Source organism: Poecile atricapillus, chromosome 2 (assembly GCF_030490865.1).
Source record: "Poecile atricapillus isolate bPoeAtr1 chromosome 2, bPoeAtr1.hap1, whole genome shotgun sequence".
NCBI lineage: Eukaryota > Metazoa > Chordata > Aves > Passeriformes > Paridae > Poecile > Poecile atricapillus.
The window spans coordinates 148,568,244-148,593,153 of NC_081250.1; the positions used below are offsets into that span (position 1 = coordinate 148,568,244).

At 40.8% G+C, this 24,910-nt stretch overlaps 1 protein-coding gene across 1 annotated transcript in view; it reads right to left on the reverse strand.

Moving 5' to 3' along the window:
- Positions 1 to 24,910, reverse strand: part of COL22A1 (collagen type XXII alpha 1 chain) — a 239,702-nt gene that overhangs the window by 34,506 nt on the left and 180,286 nt on the right. Inside the window, exons 37-47 of the mRNA XM_058833583.1 lie at positions 23,316 to 23,369; positions 21,725 to 21,778; positions 19,933 to 20,037; positions 19,436 to 19,480; positions 17,061 to 17,138; positions 14,181 to 14,216; positions 13,150 to 13,203; positions 4,360 to 4,404; positions 3,878 to 3,925; positions 1,912 to 2,025; positions 1,662 to 1,715 (exon numbers count right to left, since the gene is read on the reverse strand). Coding sequence (XP_058689566.1) covers positions 1,662 to 1,715; positions 1,912 to 2,025; positions 3,878 to 3,925; positions 4,360 to 4,404; positions 13,150 to 13,203; positions 14,181 to 14,216; positions 17,061 to 17,138; positions 19,436 to 19,480; positions 19,933 to 20,037; positions 21,725 to 21,778; positions 23,316 to 23,369 — 687 coding nt within the window. The remainder of the gene's footprint in view (positions 1 to 1,661; positions 1,716 to 1,911; positions 2,026 to 3,877; positions 3,926 to 4,359; positions 4,405 to 13,149; positions 13,204 to 14,180; positions 14,217 to 17,060; positions 17,139 to 19,435; positions 19,481 to 19,932; positions 20,038 to 21,724; positions 21,779 to 23,315; positions 23,370 to 24,910) is intronic.

Consider the following 24,910-nt stretch of genomic DNA (forward strand, 5'->3'; position numbering starts at 1 on the left):
AGACACAGGACAGAGACAGCTAACTCAAATGTGCATGTGTGCATTATCAGTGCTTACAGCGAGACAAGACAGTGAGGATTACTGAGGTAATGGTGAACGAGGTGTGAACAATGCACAGAGCAATAATGAATTGCTGGCCATGGAAATAATGCACTGCTTTACTACATGACAGCTAGGAGACAAGGGGCAGAAAAACGGTTGCTATTTATTAATAAAAGAGTTTTAATTTGTATGACCAGAAGGAATGAAGCTGTTCATGAGTAAAGATCTACAGTTCTACTGCTCTTCTTTCAGAGCAGGACCTAATAGCTTGGATAGTGCTGGTAAGGACAATACATCACAGAGTCAAAAGTGCAGAGCAATTTGGGTCTTCCACTGCAAGGATTCTCCTAAGATATGTATAAAAGAGTCACTAAGACAGTCTTAGTGTTTGCTCCTTCCCAGTGGTCTTACAATACTTTTTATTTTTTCATTTGAGAACTCTTTTTATTGAATTCAAGTTAGACTACTTATCAGTTACTTGATTTGACTATATGCACATATACAGTTTGAAATTTATCTTGTTATTTCACCTAACTATCCATTCTTGCTGCCAAAATGTCTGCTTTCTCATGACATATAAGAACCAGCAGATGTGGTATGTCTCAGATTCCTTGGCATTTCTGCCAGTTATTGGCTTTATGGGTTACTAATTCTCTTGTAAATTTTATCCTGGAGTATACTTTCATTTTGATCAACTCTGTGTTTACTTTTGAGATTGTGCTGCTGTCCCCACCACACTTTTAATTGCAAGATATGAAATTAATTAATGAAACTCTATTGGTTTGTACTGCGCTCTAACAAGTGTAAATACAAAGATGTTAAAATAGCAGGAGCTATTTTAGACAGTAAGTCAGTAGTGAATGGGTGTCTGGAGGAAACTGTGGCCAATCATTAAATCACCTTATCTTTCCCTCCATTGATTTGTTTTGATTTATTTCACATTAGGCAGTTGTAAAGGTTTTACTTGTGGCCAGGCACTGGCATCATGAGCAGACTGGCGTTCTTTATGGGAAATGTTTGAAATGTGACATTATTGGAATACTTCAAACAAGGGAAGTTTTATGGTGACCTATGTCCTAAACCATGAAGCAGGAGCATATAGCTAAAACCACTAGTTTTTCCTGTAACATGTTTCTGGAAATATTTGGGTTTTCTGGGTAAGACCACCAGAACAGAGAGTGTGTTTGGAGCCCAGCAGCCCACTGCAACTTTAATTTAAGTGGTTCCAGAACATAAGATTCAAAAAGGAGAGGAACAAGCATGGTGGCTGCTGCTGAGGCTTTAATTTCTTTCTCACCTAATTTGAGTTGAAACTTACTCTCAAGTCTATCCAACAATGCAATGAAGTTCAACATCAAGAATCAGGCCCTTTAGATGTGTCTGCCTGTCTGTGTGTGAACAAAGGGATGGTAGAAGACACTATTAAAGAGAGACAATTTCTCATGCCATGGCCAAGGACACCTTCCACTAAACCAAGTTGTTCAAAACACCATTAGCCTTTAACATTTCCAGAGATGGGACATTCAGAACTTCTTTGGGTAACCTGTTCCCAAAATAATTAGGGTGACTAATTAGTCACAAATAAGTTTTCATTAGACAGCTGAAGAAAACCAACCAACCTTTGGGCCATCGAGCCCAGGTGGGCCTGGAGGACCCCTGGGACCAGCAATCCCCTGCAATGCACAAGAGGTAGAGGTAAACACTAATTTAGTTCATGGACTCCACAGGTCTCTAAAAAAAAAGATTAGCAGGTTGTTGATAAAAAATAATAATAAGAAAAAAAACAACTTATAAGAAACCATCAACCATGCTAATAGAAAACCAAGGTCACAGCAGATCCAAGGCATGGTCACTCCTCAGCTCTCTTACCATTTTCCCATCCTGGCCATCTCTACCTGGTGGTCCTCGGAGACCTTTATCCCCTTTGAAACCTGGGATGCCTGGCAGTCCTGGTGGGCCAGGAGGGCACTCACTGCACACATCCTGGGAGAGAACATGGAAAAACACATCACCAATAGGCTGCAGGCACTTAGCAGACCCTATGGACACCCACCATGAATGCAGCACTGTGGTGCTGGTATAATTCCTAAACATTTTCTGTTCTATCTCAGGATTGGGGTGAATTTGCCTTAAAGAAACACAATGAGGGCTGCATGAAGCAGAGTGAGGGTCAGCAGCTGAGCTCACACATGCTCCCATGGGAACTTTCCTATCAGTTCTGCATCCTAATTGGTCATCCAGGATCAGGAAAGAAAGGAAAAGCTCTTCCTAATGGGTAGGTCAGGGAGACTAGCAAGACTATCAAGAAAAACATTGGTTTGAATCTGCAAGACCACAAGAAGCCTGTGTCTTCTGCTCCAGTCTGAAAGATCTGTGTTACAGCTTAGAGGGTGGGTTTCTAGGGAAAAATCAGGAGCAACACAATGTCAGAAAGGGTTCTGCAGAGGAAATTATTCAGCTTGGCTAAGGACAACTCATCCAATTGAGTTTGTGAAGACCAAGTGAATGCCACAGTGTCCTTTTTTATCAGGGAGAATCACTACCTTCCTCCTTCCAAACCTCTTTGAAGCATCGTCTCAGCAGTCTTTACATTCCAACTATCCTGGGGAAATTTAATCCATCTATGACATTTCCATTTCAAAGGCAGACTCCCTTCAGTGGAAGAGGAGGGAATTCTGCCTATAAGAGCATAATATAAAACAGATCATCAGGTTGAGAGTCAGGAGCCCCTGCTACAACACCCAGCTGTCAATGATCTGTTGCAAAACTGTGGGGTAAATTGTCTTTCTGAGTCTCACTGCCTACATCCACATTTACCTACTTAGAATGTAAGTGCTTGAGAAACACCCAGAACAGCAGAGCTCTAATTTCATCTGGGATTTCAAGGTACTGCTTTTTGTACCAAGAAGCATGGAGTGAAAAAATACCAAGCAGAAAAAATGCACAAATGTGTTTGACCATAATATAAGCAAAGGAAGAAAATGAAAGAACATCAAAGTGACATCCTGTACCCAAGAATGAGTCTTTTGCTCTTTTCCAGATCAAAAATCCCAAACAATATTTTACATTGAAACCTCCAAAACAATATTGGGATCCACAAAACAAAGACAGCTCTTCACTAAAAAGTAATTTCACTGCAGCAATCTGAAAAGGGTCCTTTGGTTAATGTGGTTGGTAAAAGAAGGTAATTTTTTAATTTCTTTTAATCAATAAGAAAAGATTTCTTGTCTGGTTTAAGACAGCTTAAAAACTCACAACTCAGCCCACGTAAATCTATAAAGATTTTTCAGTCAACACCTATCAAAGACTGACTAATTTTGCAGAGAATTCTCTACATGGAGAGTAAAGGCAGACAGATTATCACTTTTGAAACACAGGTACTTCTGGGGTTAATTACCTGCATCCTTTTTAATTCACAATGCAAACTAAATTTGTACCCACACTTACCCAAAATGACTCCAGTCACTGTTGAAGGTGTATGTGAAAAAATCCAGAATTTTATTAAAATAGTTTCCACTTTCTGGTTTAGATAATGCAACTTGATAGTGTTTATTTCTACTTGGGAATGCATGCCTCAGAAAGAGCTGAGAAAGTCTCAGAGTTGTTATAAAGAACTTTGTAGGTCATTTCACTGCTGGGGAAGGGATTTTGATCTCCACTGTCAGGTCGTGTCCCAATACCAGTGCAAGTAGGAGACCTGCAAGTCTTGAGCTTTGAAAGCGTGTTTAAAGACAGCTTTTGCACTTGTAGTTCAGACACTTTCCCATCACAGAGCATTAGTCAGGTCTGAATCAAACAGAGAGATAAACTCCCACCTTCATTAAAGGCTGATTACCTTCACTAGGAGATTTATGTCCTCTGGAGTCAGCAAGGGTGGGGAACCCTGTGGAATGAGAAATTCATTATTTCAGGCAATTGTAAGAAGCATCAAGACATGAGAATTTTTCCTGAACATGATCATGGATTCTCACTGGTTTCTCTTGTCCTGTCTAGGACTCACTGGGCCAAACTTGTACTTCCCACCCTACCTTACCAATGCTCTTCATCACACCTGAGATGAGTTTTTGCTGAAGGTAGTGCACAGTGGCACTAAGGACGTGCCTTTAAAATTCTGGCTTTTATTTACACACAGAATATCCAGTTATTTTCATACCATTCCAAAGCCTTCACTAAACCTTTAGTGGGTTTTAGTCTTTTTCCTACTGCTCTGCTGGGAAAATTAACAGTGGAAAAGCACCTAAGTGCACTTCTGAGGGGAGGTGCACAGGTGGAAACTGAGTTATAAGGAAGATGTAATACAGAATTGAAGTTACATACAGGTTTTCCAGGAGGTCCTCTTTCCCCTGGATTTCCAGGCACACCCTACAGATCAAGAAAAAGAAAAAAAAAAAGTGAAATTATTATACAGTAATCTCCTGGTTGCTCTTACTGATCTGAACTAGCAAATATTTTACTTTCTGCTGCTGAGCAGCACTGCTTCTTGCATGTGACAAACAGAAAAGTCCTCCAAATATCTGCAATTTGAACATGCTCTCAAGCCCTTGCTAAATTCATTTGAGTCACACAGACACTGGAATTGCTTTAGTTTGTTTTCTGGTCATAGGAAACACTATGACCTTTACTAGTGTGAAGGATGAAGATTTAAATCTCTGAAGGCATCTGAAAACAATCAAAATCAGGTTGGTTGGTTGGTTGTTTTTTGTTGAGGTGTAGTGGTATCAGTTATCATGAGGCAAAGGCATAGAAGTTACCACCACTGTGAGAATTTTATGTCCAGAAAGGCAGGGTTGGGAAAAGGGACAACCTCTACCCCTCAGTGGGCACCTCCTACATGTCATTAATGAGGAATTAAGTTTGCTAAAAACAAAACAAAAACCATGTCTAAAAACTTTTGTAAAATCTTTGCATAAAGTAATGCTCTCTTGGTAAACCAAATCTTTTGAACAAGACAGTTTGCCACTGCTCAGATGATTACAAAAATCTGCATTGTGAGGATCCTTGCAGCAGTGTTTTAAGATACTTGGTGACATTTCCCCAAACCATTTTCTGCTGAATTCCTGTATTCACCTGGTCCATCACCCTGTGTCATCACTCAAGCAAGTGCATACTAGATTATGATTACCTTAAAAAGCATACAAAATTTACCACATACAAAAGCTGTCCTACCTGATCACTTTTGTTTCTAAAGGAACAGTTTCTACTGACCGTCTAAAAGCATCTTATTTGTGTTCAGCTTTGTTGATTCTGCAGAAGTTCCACATGGGGTTTTCTCTGAGATGGTTCCAGATTTGCCACCCAGGATGTTCACAGAATCATGGAATGGGTTGGGAGGGACCTTCAGTAGCATCTAAATTCAACCCCCTGCCCTGGGCAGGAACACCTTCCACCAGACCAGGTTACTCAGAGCCCCATCCAACCTGGCCTTGAACACTTCCAGGTATGGAGCATCCACAGCTTCTCTGGGAAACCTGTGCCAGTGTTCCAGCAACCTCACAATAAAGAACTTCTTCCATATATCAAATTTAAACCTACTCTCTTCCAATTTGAAACCATTACCCCTTTTACTGTCACACCACTTGTGTGGCAAGGAAAAGGCTGAAAGTGGAAGATTTGATGGGGAGGAAAAAATAGAGTTGTTTTCACTCAAGACAACCTTGCAGCTGGAGGATTCTAAGAATATTCAGTGTGGAAAATTTCACGTGCTGTGTTTTCCTTGGGTTGTTTTCTGTCTGTCCTGAGAAGTGGAGGTTTTGTAGAAGATAACAGACTGCTGTAAAAAACTTAAAAGGTTTTCCTCATAGGCTGGGGCCTCCCTGCTGGGAGAAGGAGAGATAAGAAGCTTGGAGGTTACCCTGAGCACTTTTTGCCTCTGCTAAGATGGAATAAGCTTAGCAGTGCACGTGTCCCCATTCTGCCAGTGTGGTAATGGAATAAATCTACTCTTTACACTTCAGCTCTGGATTTTGGCTGTCTTGGTTATCTATGTATATATAGTTCTCACATCCTGTCAAAAGTCCCTCTCCATCTTTCTTCAAGGCTCTCTTCAGGTACTGGAAGACCACAAACAGGTCACCCTGAAGCCTTCACTTTTCCAGGCTGAGCAATCCCAATTCTCTCCACCTTTCCTTGTATGAGAGTTGCTCTATCCCTTCAGTTGCCTTGCCGCTTCCTCTAGACTTGCTCCAACAGCTCCTTGTCCTTCCTGTGCTGTGGGACCCCAGAGCTGGACACAGCACTGCAGGTGGGGTCTCACCAGAGCAGAGCAGAGGGGCAGAATTCCCTCCCTTGACCTCCTGGCCACGCTGGTTTTGATACAGCCCAGGACTTGATTGGCTTTTTGGGCTGCATCAACATCTGGATGTTGATCAAGGTACAAGCAGTGGCTTTCAATCATTCTAGGCTCAGTAGGAGCTACTCTTTGAGATTACCTACTATTTCCAAATGGAAAGTCCCTTTAAAATTTGGTCAAATACTTATCCAGGAAGGGTACTGGGTGTTCTTTCTGCACCTTGTCTCAGGCTAGTCTGATTTGCCAATCAATTCATTGTATTATTTACATAGACAACCAGATGGGGACATGGGCATTAATGACTGGGGAGCACTGTGTGTTATGACACACCACAATTATAGCTATAGGAGAAACTTGGATTTCATCCTTGAGTCTCAATTAGTACTTAAATCTTTCTAGAGGAGAGAAAAAATGGGAAAATATATTGATTATCTTTTTCTATGTCCACATTAAATGCTTCTGGGTGAGCAACAACCCTTCAATTACCTTGACTTTCTAAGAGATGAAAATTAAACACAAACTGAAGTGCAGCTGAAGTGGAGCTGAAGTAGTACTGAAGTTCATGGATGAACTCTTGTTTCCTAAGGAACTAAACCTTCTGCAGGTGAGAACAAAAAGAAGATAATGTCTGCAGAAGATGTTTAGCTCAGAATTCTCCTCAGATGTCCTTCTGGGGAATTGAGTAAATATTGGTAAATATTTTAGTCATTTATAGCTCTCCTTCTTCCACAGAATTTCAAGGTGAATACAGAGGACTGTGCATTGTTCCCAAAGCCCCTTCCCTTTCACAGATGCTAACTGTCAGGTCACGCTTTTGGCATCCTCTCCACTGTGCTTCTCAGCCACTTCTGCAAGTGGGAAGAGGGATGGCTAAATAACAATTACACAGATCTTATATTCCCAGACCTACTTTGTTCAGGAAGACTCACACAGAACTTGCTTTATGAAGTGTGATGCAAAGCAAAAACTTGAGCCATGAGAATAATCCTGGATCAGAAAGCAACACAGAAAACACAGTTCAGAAATGCCTTTCATGCTGACTAGTAGCACAGCTATAAATATATGCCATAGGGCTCACTGACAGCCTTCTGCTTTGGGATCTGAAATATGAACATGGAACTAGCAGTGTAATTGAGTATTTAAAGATCTTTTAAAAAAATAATGTAGGAAAAGACTTCTTAGTTATGTGAAGAGACACACAAGAAGAGAGTGAATAAAATGGAAATCCTTGGAAAGGATTAAGCACAGCTATCATGCCCACATGGTATCAGATTGCCTTGAGACAAAAAGGGATGAATCCATTTTCTTGCATGCTGTATGATGTTGAGCTGGTGATATCTCTAACAGGGTGGAAATGAGATGGAAAAAGAGATTAAGTAAGCTCTGCGCCATGGCTGGCATACCTGAAAAAAGCACTGAATCCCCAAGAAAAATCAAACAATTGGAAGGTACAAGACTGCAGAGAATGCCCATTGAAGAATGCTTTTGTGATCCAAAAAGCCAGATGTAGATGATGGCACTTCAGCATGGCACATTATCAGAAAACAGGCCAATGGAAACAGAGTCAAAAGCAGAGAAAATATTGCTGGTCTGTAGAGACCTGGAGTTAGGAAAGGCTGACAAAAACAGACAAGCTGCAAACATAGAATCACAGAATATCCTGGGTTGTAAGGGACCCACAAAAAATCAAGTCCAGCTCCTGTTCTTGCACAGGACAATCCCAAGAATCACATCATGTGCCTGAGAGCATTGCCCAGACAAGCTTCAAACTCTGTCAGTCTTGGTGCTGTGACCACTTACCTGGGGATCCTGTTCCAGTGTCTGGCCACTTTCTGGATGAAGAACCTTTTCCTAATATCCAACCTAAACCTCCCCTGATGCAGCTTCACATTGCTCAGAGCAGAATGAAAATGCTAGAATGAAGACATGGAAGTTAAAACTGCATCTGACAAACTAATAGGGGAGGGAAATGGAAAAGAGAAAGCAAAAAATTTCATAAAAAAAGCGACTCTGACTAAAAAACTGCATGGCACTGAAATGAAATGCTGCTAACATGATGTGGGAAAATGCACAGACACAAATAACAACCAGTGTTGGAAAGCTTATAAAGTTTGAACACTTTCAGGAGCTTGCAGCCAAGAGTGGCTGGCACAAAGCAGAATATCCAATGAGTGGTACAGAACACCAGTACAGGGAAAAGATGTCAGCCATGAGGAGGTGTGATGCACAGGATCCAGAGCATCAGTCTGCAAAATCTGACACACAGGAATGGTCTTGAAATGGGAACTGATGGAAACTGTGCTGCTGATAATGCTAAAAAACAGTATTTAACTTAGTTGTTTGGCAAATGGTGCCAATTATGCCAAGGTTGTGGGTTTAATCCCCTCATGGCCCTTTCACTTCAGACTTGGACTTGATAAGCCTTGTGGGTCCCTTTCAATTCAGAATATTTGATTCTGTAACTAAGAAGAAATTACATGTTGGTGCAGTTAACAGGCAAAATCCTACGATGGGAAAAATGATGCTCAGGTAAGGGGTGCATGCAAAAATACTCAAAAATGAAGAAAGTCTGTAAGGAAACATAAGTGTATAAGGGAAGTGTATAAGTCACACAGGCACATGGTGGGACAGGTCTATAAGAAACCAGAAAATTAAACTTGAAATGCAATGTCTTAAATCAATTATATGTCACAGCAATAAAGAGACAGTAGGGGGGTTAATAAGTACATTCTGGTTAGAGATGTAAGTACCTTAAAACAAACAGTTCCTAAAAGGAACTTTCCTTCTAACTGGATGGGAAAATCAACCTCAGAAAAGCCAACTCTGCTTTTCAAATTCATTGGCAGTAATTTATGCATCCACAAAGGTTTTGCAATTATGAAAGCAAACGCAGGGGGAAGATTAACTCCTCAGTAATGCTGGAACTTAGTTACCATAAATAATTAACCTAATTAAAAAGTGATTAATTCAATGTTTATGTTAATTAAAATTATCATAATCAAAATACAGAAAGATCCTATTAAACAGGTGCCCTCACTGCTAATAGGAGGATAAGAGAACGTCTCATTCAGATTGTTTGCTAATCTAAGGACACTAAATAGGTGTGTTGAACAGAAACATTTTATCTCCCAGCAGACAGTCTGGGAAGAACAGATGATTCAAAACATGAAGTGTAAGGGTGGCTGGCCAAAGAGTGTCTGCTCCTTTAGGGGTATTTGGTCAAGGACCTTTTTGAATTCAACAAAGGAAGAGAAGGAAAAAGTCATAAATTACAACATCAAGGACACAAGCCTGACCAACAGAAAAGGATGGCAGTGATGGGAAGCAAGCCTGGACGTTCACACTAATTGATCAAGGCATGTGGAAATATGAGGCATTTTATTGCAGCAAGGTTACCTTATCCAGGACCTTGTCAGCTGGGAAATCAAGGGGAAATCAGAAACTAAATTTTCCAAGACTCATATCTAAGAAGCAGCAGATCTTGTCACTCACAGTAACTAATGGGCTAACAAAAACCATGGATTGCACTTCCTGGGAGATCAATCTGGACCTTCCAAGTGATAAGATTGTGAACTGGGAGACTATGAACTGGGAGGGCTGAGGGACTGATAGAGCTGGGGAGATGCATGAGGGGCTGTGCAGGGGAAGAAAGAGCAACAAACAAACAGGGGGGAGACAGGAAAGGGTATGAAAGAGGCTGGTTGTGTGTAAGCCCAAGCTGGCTGGTGCATTTGTCTGGCTGAGCAGTCATCTGCCTACCATGGTTTGTCCTGTCATTTTATATCCTCTAATAAACCTTTTCATAGAGTCAAGGGATGGTTTGGGTTGGAAGGGACCTTAAAGCCCATCTCACTCCAACCCCTTGCCATGGGCAAGTCACTTTCCACTGGACCAGGCTGCTCCAAGACCCATCCAGCCTGGGCATTCTGCTCCAGTGCTTCACTACATGAACAGTTAAGAATTTCTTCCTAATATCCAATCTAACCAGGCAGGAGGGACCTTGTCTGCAGCAGCTGGAGGAGAAGGCACTACATATAACATCACTGAACACATAGAAATACTTTTTGATTATTCTCAGACAAGGAGATTGGCCAACTTCTCTGACAGAAGGTACTTAAGACCACACTGTTTTAATGCTTGATACAGGAATACTGTCAGATTAAAATGTGATTTTTTTTTTTTTCCAAAAGCAAGAGAAAGTAATTTTTTTAAGTGGCTGAGATCCGTAAAGTAGGCACAATGTGTAGTAATTCTCTTATGGCAAAAATTCATGATATTATTGGGGAAAAAAGGCCTAAATAAAGAACACATTTTAGGCTTTAAGAATTGGAGGTTTGGTTAATCAGAGAAAGAAATGTGAATTTAAAGACAAGAAAATTATATATGTGGAAGAAGACAACATGTCCTAGCTTTGTTGCAGAAAAAGACAATTCATAGGGATTTATAGATACAATGAACTCTAGAAGACAGACAAATAGCAAGGCTTTTGCTAAGAAGAACAGAACAAGGCCAAAGCAGTACAATTGTACTGTAAACCTAGGCAAGTATTTTCAAAACCTAAATTTTAATAAAACAAGATACTGTCCTGAGAACTCTTGATATTAGATTGAGTAGCCAACAGGTATTTCAAAAGGTGACTTTGGACTATCTCAAAAAAATATGACACATGCTTTTAGGAAACCAGAAAAAAATCTAGAATGTAGTCATGTAAAAAACCTAATTTATTCACCAGTGGGAGAGAATTCTGGCCAAAGCTATTGCAAAAGGAGTATTGACTCTTTCAATTCCCCTTGTAAGTCTGATTTGCTATATCAGAGAATGCAACTGATAGCAGGCACTTCGACAAGCATCTGATGAGTTTGCAACTGGAAAAATAATTCAGAGAGTAACTCAATGTATGTAAATGTGATTTAAAAGATTTTTTTCAGTCTCAGAAAAAAAGCATGGAATATATTTGCAAAGGCCACAGCAAAATACAAGACACTGAGGCAAGTCATTCAGGCAATTGACACTGCATGGCTTGGGAGCTGCACGGCAAATTCATATTAGCAATTCAAATTGGAGCTTTCCTATCCAATGATATCCTGTTTGAACACAGCAGAGTACAAAAATGGACATGGTTCAGAGGATACAGGAACACTGCATTGGCATACAAGGGTGCAGAAGTAGAACAAAATTTTCCTTATGCGAGTTAAATAAAGATAAGGATCATGAAACTGCAAATGCATGACCCTGTCAAAATAGATTATCTCTGCTGACACAGCAAAAATTGTCAGAATGTGCCCCATGCCTCTAATTACACCTCCTGAAACACAGATAGAATGGTTTAGCAAGTGATCAGACAATGCAGAAAGGTCCTAGAAGACATACTGACTACAGTTAAAGCAGTGAATGTAACAGAGATTGTGTTTTATAAGTTGCCTGAGGAATGGTTGTTCTTGGTTTAATTTCCTGCAGGGAAAAGAAAAATGTAAAGACCTTAGAGCTGCATCTCGAAGAGTTGGCCAACCAACACTGATCTGAGCAGAGACAGAATGAGACTCAAAAATCTGCCTCAGGCACTCTCCTCACACAGTACAGCTCTAGGAAACCCATCTATCCTCTCTCCTGTTCAAAATCTCTTGGTTAGAAGTCTCAAACATCTGAGGCAAGGTGATGAGATCTAGGGACAGGCAGCAGGACACAATCAATCCCAAATCTCTGGCTGCTCAGGGACACAAGATGATGGAGGCAAAGGACCATTTCAGCTATCATGGGCTGTGGAAGAAAGCCCTTGGCATAATCATTTGTCTTGTGACAAAGTATTGAGTCATAGAATCACAAAATGGTTTGGGTTGGAAGGGACCTTAAAGGTCATCCAGTTCCAACTCTCCTGCCATAGGCAGGAACACCTTCCACAAAATCAGGTTGCTCAAAGTCCCATCCAACCTGGCCTTGAACACTGCCAGGGATGGCATGCACAACCTCTGTGGGCAATAAGTAGGTGAGAAGGCACCTACTAGACCACCTGATGGATGTCAGTAAAGCCACACTAGGGTTGAAAAGTGCTTGCTGTGAAGTTGGTGAGAGCTGCCATTTCAGACATAACAGCATCATTCAGCAGCACTGAGCAGGAGAATAAGGAGGTCACTTCCCCCTCTTCACAGTGTTCCCTCAACAGGCAAAAATCCAAACATCAAGCCCTTCAAAATCTTCAGAGCCTCCTTCAGAGGACTGGTTGCCACATCATAGAGGAAAAAAATTCTCCTCTTTCTGATGCAGCAGTGAAGAGGAACCAGGCAGAGAGAGGGGCCAGCTTTCCAGCTGGGAGTCTGCCACGTTCCTCTCTATTCCTCAGTTCCATGACTCACCACTGAGACAGCAGGAGAACAATGCACCAAGAGGTTAAAATGTCCTCAAACATGCACAATAGCAGCAGCAAAATGAACTCATAGAGAACTTCTTAACAGCTGTGGCCCTGTTTTAACAGAAAGGGTACTTATCTCAGTGGACTCTAAGAAGTTCCTAGACAGCCTAACCACCATCCTTTTTCAGTGTGGGATCTTTTCCCAGTGTCTGCTGCCAAGTCCCTTCCCCAGTGTCATTTTAAAACGGTTCAGTGGTGAAGTCCCTCATTTTCCTTGAAGCAATCCTTCTCATTCCAACTGTTTTCCCCTTTGACATTCTAAGTTGTAAGAGCTCCATTTCTGCAAATCATGTCCCTTAGACAATCCTAAAAACATTCAGTGACTGCAGTTGATTATCAGCACAAATTTTTAAGGAAATGAGATCCAAGCACTGACAAATTTCTTGAGCACTTACACTTTTATTTTACTTACATCCTGGCCAGGAGGCCCCTGTGGTCCAGGGATACCAGGTACACCACGGGGACCCTGGCATGGAGAGAACAGACAAACCCAGTAACGTGAGTGGTATTGATGAGGTGCTTCTTAGCTGAAGAGAAGAAATCCTTAACATAATAGTTACTGGTGGAAAAATTGGAAAATTGGAGAAAAAACCAGCACCTACACAACTATGAAAGAGTTTAAGAAAAAATAATATTACAGGTCACATTGCACTATGCTGGTATCAGTCATTTCTGTGCCTCAAGGGACTTCATGTGCATCACTAAAGTCAAGCTTCCCATACATTGATTGGAGAGGTAATAATGAGTCTTTACAGGAGGCAGGTCTTTGAACAGGGAGAAAATATGACTGCACACAGGGAAATATGGAAAAGAAGGTCCATCTCCTCAGTTCCAGGCTATCACACTGGCTAGGACTGGCTGTTGTGCTGGAAATTCAGGCCAGGGTCTATGGAGACCATGATACACAGTTGTTTGTGCAACCCCAATGGATTGCATCCTTGAAAAAGTGAATGTTGAGGGACTAAAGTGTGTTTGGTGAATACTGAAATCTGTAAGATTTAAGTAACAAAAATGTTTTAAATGGTTTATTTTAAACCTTTGAGACCTTGGCTATAAGAAATGTGCCTTGAATTATGTGCCTTAAAATATTTATATTTTATAAATATAATACAATACAATATAATATAATTTATGTTAAAATTTTTTGAATGAAGGATGAAACAAGTCACTCATTATCTCTCTTGTAGAACTATTGACATGTAAGGCAAAGTTTCCACCAGAACAAGGCTCTTGAGTAACTCTTTCTCACAACTCAGTATAGCAGACAAGTACCTGGTAATACAAAGGAGAAGTTCCCTTTGGAGGGTCAACCACCCCATGACCATTCCTCAAGCAAAACCAAAACAATTACACGTGCTCTCATAAAATGACTGGTAGAAACATAATTAGTGTGGTTTTCCCCTCCTCAAAGAATTTGGGTTTAGCTAGAAAGACATACTGTACCAGGGATCCTTTGTCTCCTGGGGGTCCTGCAGGGCCCTACAAACAGAAAAGACACAGCAATCAAAACACTTGAAATTCCCATCCTCCTTTGGCTGAGCATTAAGGCTGAGCATTAAGCATTAATAACACATTAAGGCATTACTCTCTGCACTGGACTGTGTGCTGCACTCATGAGTGTGGATGTGTGTGCACTGCCTGGGCCCATGGACAATCCCTGCTCCTGGCTGGGTCTGGGGACACAGAACCACAGCATGCTCACATCCCTTGGGCTGGGACAGGACAAGTCCCCCAGATTCTGAATCCCATTACATTCAAATACCGCTTATGGAAGAAAAACATCCCACAGGACTTCTGTGCTCTTTAATTTTGGTCAGAGCAGGGGGGGCAGTGGGCTTGTGCATGCTGTTTGTTTGTGGATGCAACTTAAAATGTGCTGCTGAGTAGAGTGAGCTGCTGGCAGGCACCCGCTTTTATAGGGACACCACAGAAGTGATGCAGTACCACATCCAGCACGGGTGAATCAATCTGGTATTCCACACACACCCAAAACAAGGCTGGAATAAATTGGCTACTATAACTCCTCTCCTTTTGGTTTCTATTTCACACACAGTAACTCACTAATCCTCACAATGTCTCCATGAAAGAAGACACCTTAATGCATATTAAAGAAATGGCTAAATGCGTAATTTAATTAATACCAACAAGGCAAGGCAGGCCAAGATTGAAACCTCTGTGCTTATACTGTGCATCCATCCAATAGGCAATTTCAGCATAAACATGTGAATTCACCCCAATAGTCCTAGCTGTCCATTAGTCCATAGCATATAGAGTAAAACACAGTCATTAGCAGAGTGTGTTGGAAATAACACACTCTGCTAATGCTCAACTTTATGGCTTGGTGGTATGTAAATTGTAACTCAATACTTCAGCAGATAAGGTAAAAAAAAATCCTCATCTATACATACTTTTTGTGCAGGAAGCAAAGCCTGAGAGAGGTTAAGGGCACAGGAGGAAGCAGAGTGAGGATTCCAATTAAAAAGAGTTGTTGGCTCTCAGCTCTGAAGCTGAAGTATTATAAACACAATTTTGTCACATTGCTAAAAAGAGTAGAGGCTGACGTCTTTAATTCAGTGTATAATATGCACTGAAGCAACTCCACTGATTTTATTATGGGGTTTTTTTAGTGTGGGATTCAGTCTTTGTGACAGTCTGCTAGATTCAAGGTTATACAGAGAGGTTTGGTTTTTTTTTCCAATTCCAGTCTTTGCACGAGAGCTGAGGTTATGATGAATCTACAGTGGGAAAAAAAAGCATCATAATAGTGGCTTGGTTTTTTTGTTTGTTTGTTTGTTTTTGTGGGGTTTTGTTTTTTGTTTTTATTTTTTCTTTTTTTAAAGAAGCATTTAGTAAAGCAAATTAAATAAAGAAAACATAGCATTTGAGAACAGTGTGGTGTGTAGGTGGCTACACATCCTGACAGTGGGCAAATAATGAAGACACCAAAAAAAAACAATCTTCTGGTGTGAGACAAGAGATGTCTGCATTTGGAGTCAAGTCCTTAGTCATTTGTGTTTATGGAGATGAGGATGCTAAACCCCCAATGAAGAGCAACTTTGTCAGCCTGTGTACATCAGGACGCAGACATGAACTCATCTAGCCCTGGACTGAATCTAAAAATCTGTAATTAAAGACTATGCACTAGCTAGTGATTTTCAAACAAGCCAGATACTCATTTGTTAATTTAGTTTTAATTTAATTAATGGCTGAACATTGAGAAGTGAAAGAACACCACTCTTCCTTAGATTAATCATAACAAAGGACACTCAGGAAACCTGCAGTCATTGGTAACCCTGTGAGGACCACAAAAGCCATGATACAGCCAAAGAGTGAACAGGACCCTGTCTGCTTTAACTCAGATAGAATCCAGCATGGTAAAAGCAAATATTAAGTGGACATACACCTCAGAAAGTCAGACTTTTCAATTCATTACCCAGCACTATGACTTATCATTTCAACTTCCTGTACTAATTGGGACATTTATAGCTAGATAAACAGCACTGATAACCAAACATTGAATGGTTGGTCCAGGATCATGGCATGAATGAGGTATTGCAAAAGAATGGGGCTCAGATGTCCTCTAGCAATTACAGCCAGAAATAGCATTTGCTTCCTCCTAAACATATTTCACTAGCAAATTCAGTACATAGCTGGAGGTCTCTCAGCAGGACTACTGCCAGAGCACTACCAAATCCCCCTCATTTCTAGAGGAGTTGTACATGACAAATACTGGCGTGATCAAAGCCCCACCAACAGGAAAATCCAAATTTTCTGAGCAGACTCCCATGTACACCATGTGGCCAACTGATACTCAGGAGGGCAGAGCTGGATGAGGCCAAACCTATCAAATATTTGTGTGAAATGATGGGGAGCATGGCTCTCTTGGAACACAGCAGTTTAAGTAATCTGCTGTTGTATTTTGCTATTGGAGTGTCGCTATGTCACTGATGTGGGCGTGTGTGCCACACACATCCCTTCCAACAGGGGTTATACAACAGCGAGGTCACATCTGTCCAGGAGACCAGAGCTGCTGCCCTGGCACAGATCTCCACTCATATCTACAGCCAGTGTGCCAGGATGATGCACAAAATTCAGGAGTGAGTCAGTGACACCCATCCATCCTACAGCACTTTTAACCCTCTTAACAGACATGAGACAAGTAAGCTACAAATGGCAGCCTCTGGGCTCGTCTGGAATCTGCAGCTTCAGAAGGCAAAATGTCCCACAGGCTCTCAGCACAGCTGAGCACAGGCAACACATTCCCCAGGTGGCAATGCCTGATTTTCCACCTTGTTCCAGGTTGCAGCAGGACCTGCTACTTACAGGGGGTCCAGCCAGGCCGATTCCTGGCACTCCTCTGTCTCCTGGCTGTCCAGGGAGGCCAGGAGCTCCCCTCTCACCCTGAAATAAAGGAAAGAATTAAAAGCTTTGTGCACTGATGAGAAAATGTGCTGAAATTGCAAGCAGGTTGTACATCAGAATGTCACATGAGTACATCTGGTCCTGATCCTGCCCACAGAGGGACAGATTCTGCTTGTGGCAGCATGGGGATATGGCACAGTTACTGTCTCATCGTGCCAATAAAGTGTCCTCTTCCACCACACAGGCCCAGCCCACCTCTGTGGGCTCAGTGTGTGCCACATCACATCACATCACATCACATCACATCACATCACATCACATCACATCACATCACATCACATCACATCACATCACATCACGAAACTGAGTGGAAACACAATCTTTGCAAGCATCTTCATTTACTTTAGTGTGCTGCATCAAATTTCCAGCATTTCATGAACCAGCAAGGTTGGAAGAGACCTTCAAGATCAGTCAGTCCAAGCACCAGCCCAACACCACCTCAATCACCCAAAACCATACCCCCAAGAGCCACATCCAGAAACAGTGATTTCACCAAGGTAGCAGGCACTTTCCTTGGCTTGGGGAAGCACTAGGCACCATAAATCACTTTTCTCTCCCTGTGCTTCTGTGGTAGAAGGCTAAGGCACAAAAATTATTGAGCATAAATCATTTATCTGGGGAAGACAGGATTAGGGAAGTTTTATTACATCTTCATATTCTCCTTTCCTTTACCAACGTAGGCCTACTCACAGAAGTGTATGAAATTATTTTGGTAAAATATAAGTCAACATTTCTACCACTCTCTATTGAGCCCTGTACTAGAAAAGGAGAGTTTTCCCTTCTAAAGAACAGGCTTTTCAAAGCAAAAGCTGAATAGCACAGAAAGCAGCTTGACATTGTTCAATGTACACTGTAGACAGAGGGCTAAGAAAGAATTCAGCTGTAAGACTTCAGTTTAAACATCTGTTTTCTAGTTATAGGGAGAAATCAATAAGATTTTTATGGATTGCATTGCAGTTGTGAGATTTGGTCTCATGTTGGCAGTAGATTTATAACAACAAATCTTATTTATGCTATTTATTATGACATTTTTTCTAGCTATATAGAAGTATGATAGAAAAATTGTTACCTGTGGATTCTGCCCACTCAAATTTAAATCTGCAATATCTCCTATTTTTCCCCTTTCTTGCTTTCTTCTTAAACTAATCTTTTACTACAAAGAAATAATACTGCAAGGCCAGTAAGAAAAAATGCATTTCAATTAGTTCAAACACTCCAGACATCCCTTATCAGTTATTTTATTCAAAAAGATAATTTTAATACAAAAATTTCAATAGTATTTTCCCACACACAATTAAGACTTTTATCATCTTCTGTTGCTATTGAATAGAATACTTAATGAGATTTCTTTTAGTGTTTTTTATGACTTTTATATTTATTCTCAGTCTATTAGTGTGTGTCTGTGTGAGTATAGGTCTGTGTTCTGACCTGTCAAAGATATATAGAAAAGACTACAATGCATTTGTACAAAATGCATCAAAATTAAAAGAAACTCATAGCAGTTTGGTTATTTCAAAAACATGGGATGTAGATGGATTTGGTCTCATAATGCTGCAATCCTGTTTCTATCATTTACAGAATCTGTTTCAACATCTGATTCTTCCAGTCCAGATCAGAACATGGCCATTTGGAAGAAGACAATTTCTGAAATGTCTGATTAAATGTTCAAGCACAATCCAGATCCTCCCAGAATCAAAGGCTTTTGGTGTTTTATTCCTTTCTCTCTTTTCTGTGTGCTTATAAGGAAACAAACATTACTTTCAGCAGAAGTTGATGGCATCAACCTCTTCAACTAGCTAGTCTTTGCCTCAGTACAGGAGGGGAAACCAGGACTACCTGGTTCTACTGGAAAATAATTTCCACTCTCCTTGCAGAGAGGTGAAAGGAATGAGTGGTATGAGGGCTGACAGGTGGTCCTGAGAGCAGATCACACCTGAGCCATGCAGTGTCTCCCTGGCTGTGTGGATTAAAGGGTCCCAGTCACAGTTTCCCTGAAAAAGTGTGCACTTAGACCTCCATCTGTGATGAATTCTTACAGTGCTGGAAGGTATTTTAAAGGTGAAAAGTGAACACAGCTAATTCATCTCTGAGTATTTACATCCACAGAGATGCTGGAATAATAAAGAAAAGAACCTCCTAAAAGGCTAGAAGTGCATTTTTGAGTCAGAGCTTTGTAAACTCTGTTTTCCAGTGGAAAACAGACCATGTTTGCACCACGTTCTTTTCTCCAGTTCACGTGATTACGATGAGCAGTCCACAATGAAGTCCATGCTCACCTTATGTCCAAAGGGTCCTGGCAAGCCTGGTGGTCCTCTTTCCCCCTAAAGTGACAAAAGCAAACCAAGAAAACAGTCACCATCCAGCCAAACAAGAGCTTGGACTTTGTTTTAGTCAAAGCAGCAATTCTCCCACTACTGCCCTCCTGAGCTCACGCAGTCCTGGCAATGTTTTACTGACAGCAGGCAACCAAATTAAACAATCTGCTAACTGGGAAAGAATTAAAAGCTTTTAGGGAACTTCCATCAAGCTAATAATTTTTGTACTAGTCACAAGGACAATGGCTACTCCTTGTGGAGGTCACTGTTTTCAGTGTAAATTTCAGAAACACATCTTCAGTTCTCTCTGACCTTTTTACAAGCACAGATGGGATCTGGAGCATTTTCCACAGGCAGGCCTTCCATGGATTCAGGTAAATCCATGCTCTCCTGCAGAAGTTATGCCTGCCTGTCTCATATTGAACTAGTCAAGCACAAAGCTTGCCAGCAGTACTTACCCTTTCTCCATCTTTACCCTTCCCAGGCAAACCTGGCTCTCCAGCACGCCCTGGCTCACCTGGCGGCCCAGGTAAACCCACTTTTCCTTCTTTTCCAGGATCACCCTGTAGAAGAGAAGCCATCAGAATTCATTTGACTACTATAGACAATTGCCACCTCAGGTCTTTCATTGAAACTGAAAGACATGGATTCTTTTCCTAGCTGTCTTATCTGGATTTCTTTTAGTATCATAGGAAAGCCTATTTAATGGGAATTCTTTTCCTTCAGAAATCTTAAGGCACTTGTAATTTCCATTAAGGAAAGTACAAAAAGACTTCAAAATGTTTTGGGAACCAGCTATATGTAGCAGCTCTCTCCATGGAGCACACCCCAACCTGAACTCATCAAAATTGTTTATCCTCGCTGTGACACTGAGAAATGTTGGAATGTGCCCTGACCCCAACCTGGCCTTTGCTTCCCAGAGCTCTGCCCAAGTGACACCCAGCAGCAGCAACAGTAGTGGATGCATCTGGTTGTGATGGCTGCATCTGACTCACAGTGGGTTCAGGGGAGGCAGATAACAACCCTGCAGGCGAGGGCTGGCTTGGGCACTGTGCTCACCTAACCACAGTGCTGGTCAATGTCTTGGCAATTTTGGGAGGAACTAACATTTGTATCCAGCATGAAAATATGAGCCAACCATCTTATCCCAAGAACCATGGACAGCCCAGGGCCTGCAGTGGGCTGCAGATCTCCCTTTGAGCATGGATGCCTCTCAGGGTCACCCCTCAAATTACCACCTTATCACATCAGATACTCAGAAAAAAAAAAAAAAGGGAATAAATGCATTTGAAACTTTGAAACCTTAACTAAGTGATATGAAGGATTGGTTGCACACATATAATGCTTTAGACAAAATATTGATCAAGTTTGGGACTAATTCTGGATGCAGCCACACCTAAATTCCTCTCTGAGGAGTTTAGAACAAAAAGGGCTCCTTTTTGAACCTCATGACTCAATGGAAGAGTCTCCCTGACAGTTTTGTCTGTGCCTGTCCTCAATGCAGTAAATAATCAAGTGTACCTTGCACTGAATCTTGTTAAACCACTGTGGCATTTACCATTGAACTTTGTTAACTTGGTGTGTTATACCAATAAAATATACTGTTGCATCTTTCTTGTGAGTGCAGTGCATCACTCTTTCTGCAACACTGAATGAGAGAGCCCTTGGTCCTCACATGACCCTGAGGTAGAGCTCAGCAATTTGGAAGATTTTACTGAAGGAATTGGGATTCGTTCCCTTTTAAGCCTTAAATACATGGATATAGGGGGTCATGCTTGTGATTAATCATTCCTACTCCAGGAAACAAAGATCAGGACTCCAGCATGCTGGGCACCCTGGGGTGCATGATCAAACACAATCCCCTGACTTCAGAAAGCTCATGAAAGGGGACAGAAAGGCATTTTTCCTTCCAGCTTTGGATTTACAGTGATAAATAAGAGTTTCTTAAAACACCAAATGCCTGCACTTGTCAGGTAATGAGGACAGCAGAAGACCATAATTGTGTAGCAGTGACTTCACTATATCCAGTCATATCTCAGTGATTTATTAGGTAAATTATAAAGTTGCAACTGGGTGAAAATCTTACAGCATGTGTAATAGAAGAGCACAGACAAGATGAATTCATGAACCCATGTGTCTTAAACATCCATGAACCTATGAAATAATTTCCCAGTTCAGACTGCATCTGTCCCTATTACTTAAAATGCTCAAGAAAAAAAAAGAAACAAACCCATCAAAGAACCAACTCACCTTTTCCCCCTTTTCTCCTGCCTTTCCTGGGAGTCCAGGGGCTCCAGGCACACCCTGGAGAGAAGAGAATTTTAAAGCTTAGAATTTTTTTTGTAGGCAGTATTGGATTTTAAAGAAAGGGGCAGAGCTGTGGGTTCAGTATGGTTTATCTCAAGGATCAGTATCAGCTCTACATTCCCCAGTAGAGAAGAACCTATAATCCAGAGAACACCACAGAAGAGCTGTGTAACAGGTCCTTAAAGGTAGAAATTATTTTTCAATATAAAAAAAAGCTGAAGAGAAAAAGCAGAAACTGAGCTAGTACCAGATTTCTGCATTCTATCAGTAACTATTTCCTTCATTTTGTGAAATTCTCAGAAGTTCCTAATATGCAACAACCCCGCAATCACCACCTCTGTATCAGAGAAGCTGAAAGCCTCCCAACACTGGGAAATATAGCTGTGTTCATTTCTTCCTCTATTTCAGCTTTCAATCCTTTTAACATCTTGGCAGGTCTCAAAGGACTCTGTGTCAAAATATAGATGATTTAGAGCTCTAAATTAAATAGTGTAACTTCATAACCCACCAAAACATATTTTAGAATGGTACTCCATTTTAAGATGTGAAATCATGTCTTGGCACCATTAAGATTGGATTGACCTCAGAATGGATGTGATAATTATTTTCCTTTCTGCACCAGCAAAAAATATTTCCAACGATACTGGTTTTTATAGGTAATATATTGATATTACTGTTATAGAAGTTTGCTTAATGGAATATGAAATTGAAAAGTTCTTCATTTTCAATATCACCTTTCAGTTAGAAATTAAATCACTACATTAATAGAATTAAATCAAATGTATCTTAACAATTAGTAGAAGGGCAATTTAGGTTTTCTTGGACTGCCCAGGCAATAAACTCTAGTTTTAACAGTGATGTGTTCAAAAACCCTGTGCCTGAATACATCATATCCTGAGATCTAAATGCTGCTTTTTCACCTACTCCAGTCTAAGTCCAGTGAAACTAGAAAGGAAAGAAAGAAAGGAAGTAAGAACAAGAAAGAAAGTTACCCTAGTGGAGCTAAGAGTAGAGTTAATCCAAAGATATTTTTTAACAAATATGAAATGTTTTATGATGTGGTGATGAAACCCCAGGTAAGGGGGACACTGCATTGATTTCAAGGGTCTTTAGGCTCAAATGCCTATATGCTTTCATAATAAAAGTGAGAGTTTACCATGCCATTTTTATATCAAGAAGTCTTGTTTACAAAATGAGAGGACAAATTAAAAAAAGGCAAAGAAAACAAAACCAAAGACACAATAAACATTGAATTTTTTCTCTTGAAGACTTGGAAGCAAAAATTTATTTTGACAATTTGGTAAGGAATGAAGCAGCTCTGTTCCTCCCCTTGATAAAATGAATATGAGGAGATAGTTCATGGATGCACCATTCCCAGGTGCCCCCAGATCTTTCAATTCAGCCATAAGAAACAAGTCTAATGAAACACAGACTTTTGAACTTCATAGTAATCCCCACAGAAGGGGAAACTAAACACATTAAATAAAGAAATCAGGGCACAGATGGGAAAACAAATACACTGGTGCATACTTACCACATTTCCTGGCAAGCCTCTTGGACCTGGGGGCCCTGCTGGTCCACTCAAACCCTGTTTTAAGAAAAATGAAGTGTGTGTGTGTGCATATATAAATCACAACTTGTATCACCATAGGAACAGGATGTTCCAAGTGAGATTGAATTTCATGTAAGACAAGGTGTTGTACATCAAGAAGGCAAAAAATAGTAGGTTTGTTTGAAAATTTTTAGTGTAAAGATAAATGAAACAATACAAAATGGATGAAGGCTCTCTTTGGGAGCTTAAAGATACCTTCTATCAAAAGAAATTCTAAATCTAGCTCAGATACAGGAAGAAAAGTCTGGGCCAGAAACATCAGAAGAACAGAGTAAATGTTGATTTATCATGAAAAAAAAAATAGGTCAACAAAATATGCTTTGTTGACAATTCTACCTTTCTCTGCTGTGGGGAACAAAACCTGAAAACATTCTTTTGCATTAAAAAGGTGAAACAGCTTAAACCATCCAGAATCTATAATTTTCAACTGCAGGTCTTTATCCATTTCCAAGTCAAAGCTTTGCAGCATGAAAAAGCCCATGTGTGTCCCCAAAATTTGATGAGAGACATTAGGGGACATATATTTGGGGATTCATGTCCCCACAGAGATGTATGTTTGGGGTTATCAGGCTATATTTAAAGGTTTCATAGAGTCAGAGATTTGGGTTGGAAGGGACCTTAAACATCATCTGGTTCCAAACCCTCTGTCATAAACAGGGACATTTTCCCCTAGACCAGCTTGCTCTGGGCAGCCTGTGCTTTACCCCCTTCACAGGAAATAATTTCCTCCTAATCTTAATCTAAACCTACTCTCAGTTTGAAGCCATTCCCCCTTGTCCTATCACTCCATGCCCTTATAGAAAGTCCCTCCCCAGCTCTGTTGTATTTCCTTTTTAGGTACACAAAGGGGCTCTAAGATCTCCCGGGAGCCTTCTCTTCTCCAGGCTGAACAATCCCAATCCTCTCTGCCTTTGCTTATAGCAGAGGTTTAAAGGTTTCCTCATTTCTGTGTTATTTACAGTCACTGGTCTATGAGCCAGTAGAAACAGCCAGAGCAGCAGCAGTCTGTGAAGGGATGGCAAGAAAAGAGAAGGTGCCTGCAAATACCTGCATTTCCATATCATTAACATCCTCTGAGCCACCACCACCAGGTTATACAAAGAAATAAAACCAAGGTTTTTTGTGGGTTTTGTTTTTGTTTTCTCCTCTCCAAAACACTAAGGGGTCCTTGAACCAAGAGTGAAAGACACCTGAAAATAGGCAGTTCAGGGTTTAGAGTCAGAGCACTCCTTAGGGACAATGTTTAAGCACAAGCCCAAGAAAGAAAACCATGAACACAAAGGTAGAATAATAAATTTCAGTGCTCTAGGATGCTTCATTTGGATTTCCTATTCCTTCCTTCTCCTAATCACAGCCATTCCCTCTCTCAATCATTATTTCAAACAGTTGTTCAGTGTTTCTTCCTTCTTTGCTTGCAAAGAAAGTCTGTGGCCTTTTATTCAGCTGCTCAGGTCTTATATACTCTCACAATAATAAAACTGGACTGGAATCCTTTGCTGTTCCTAAGCACACAGACA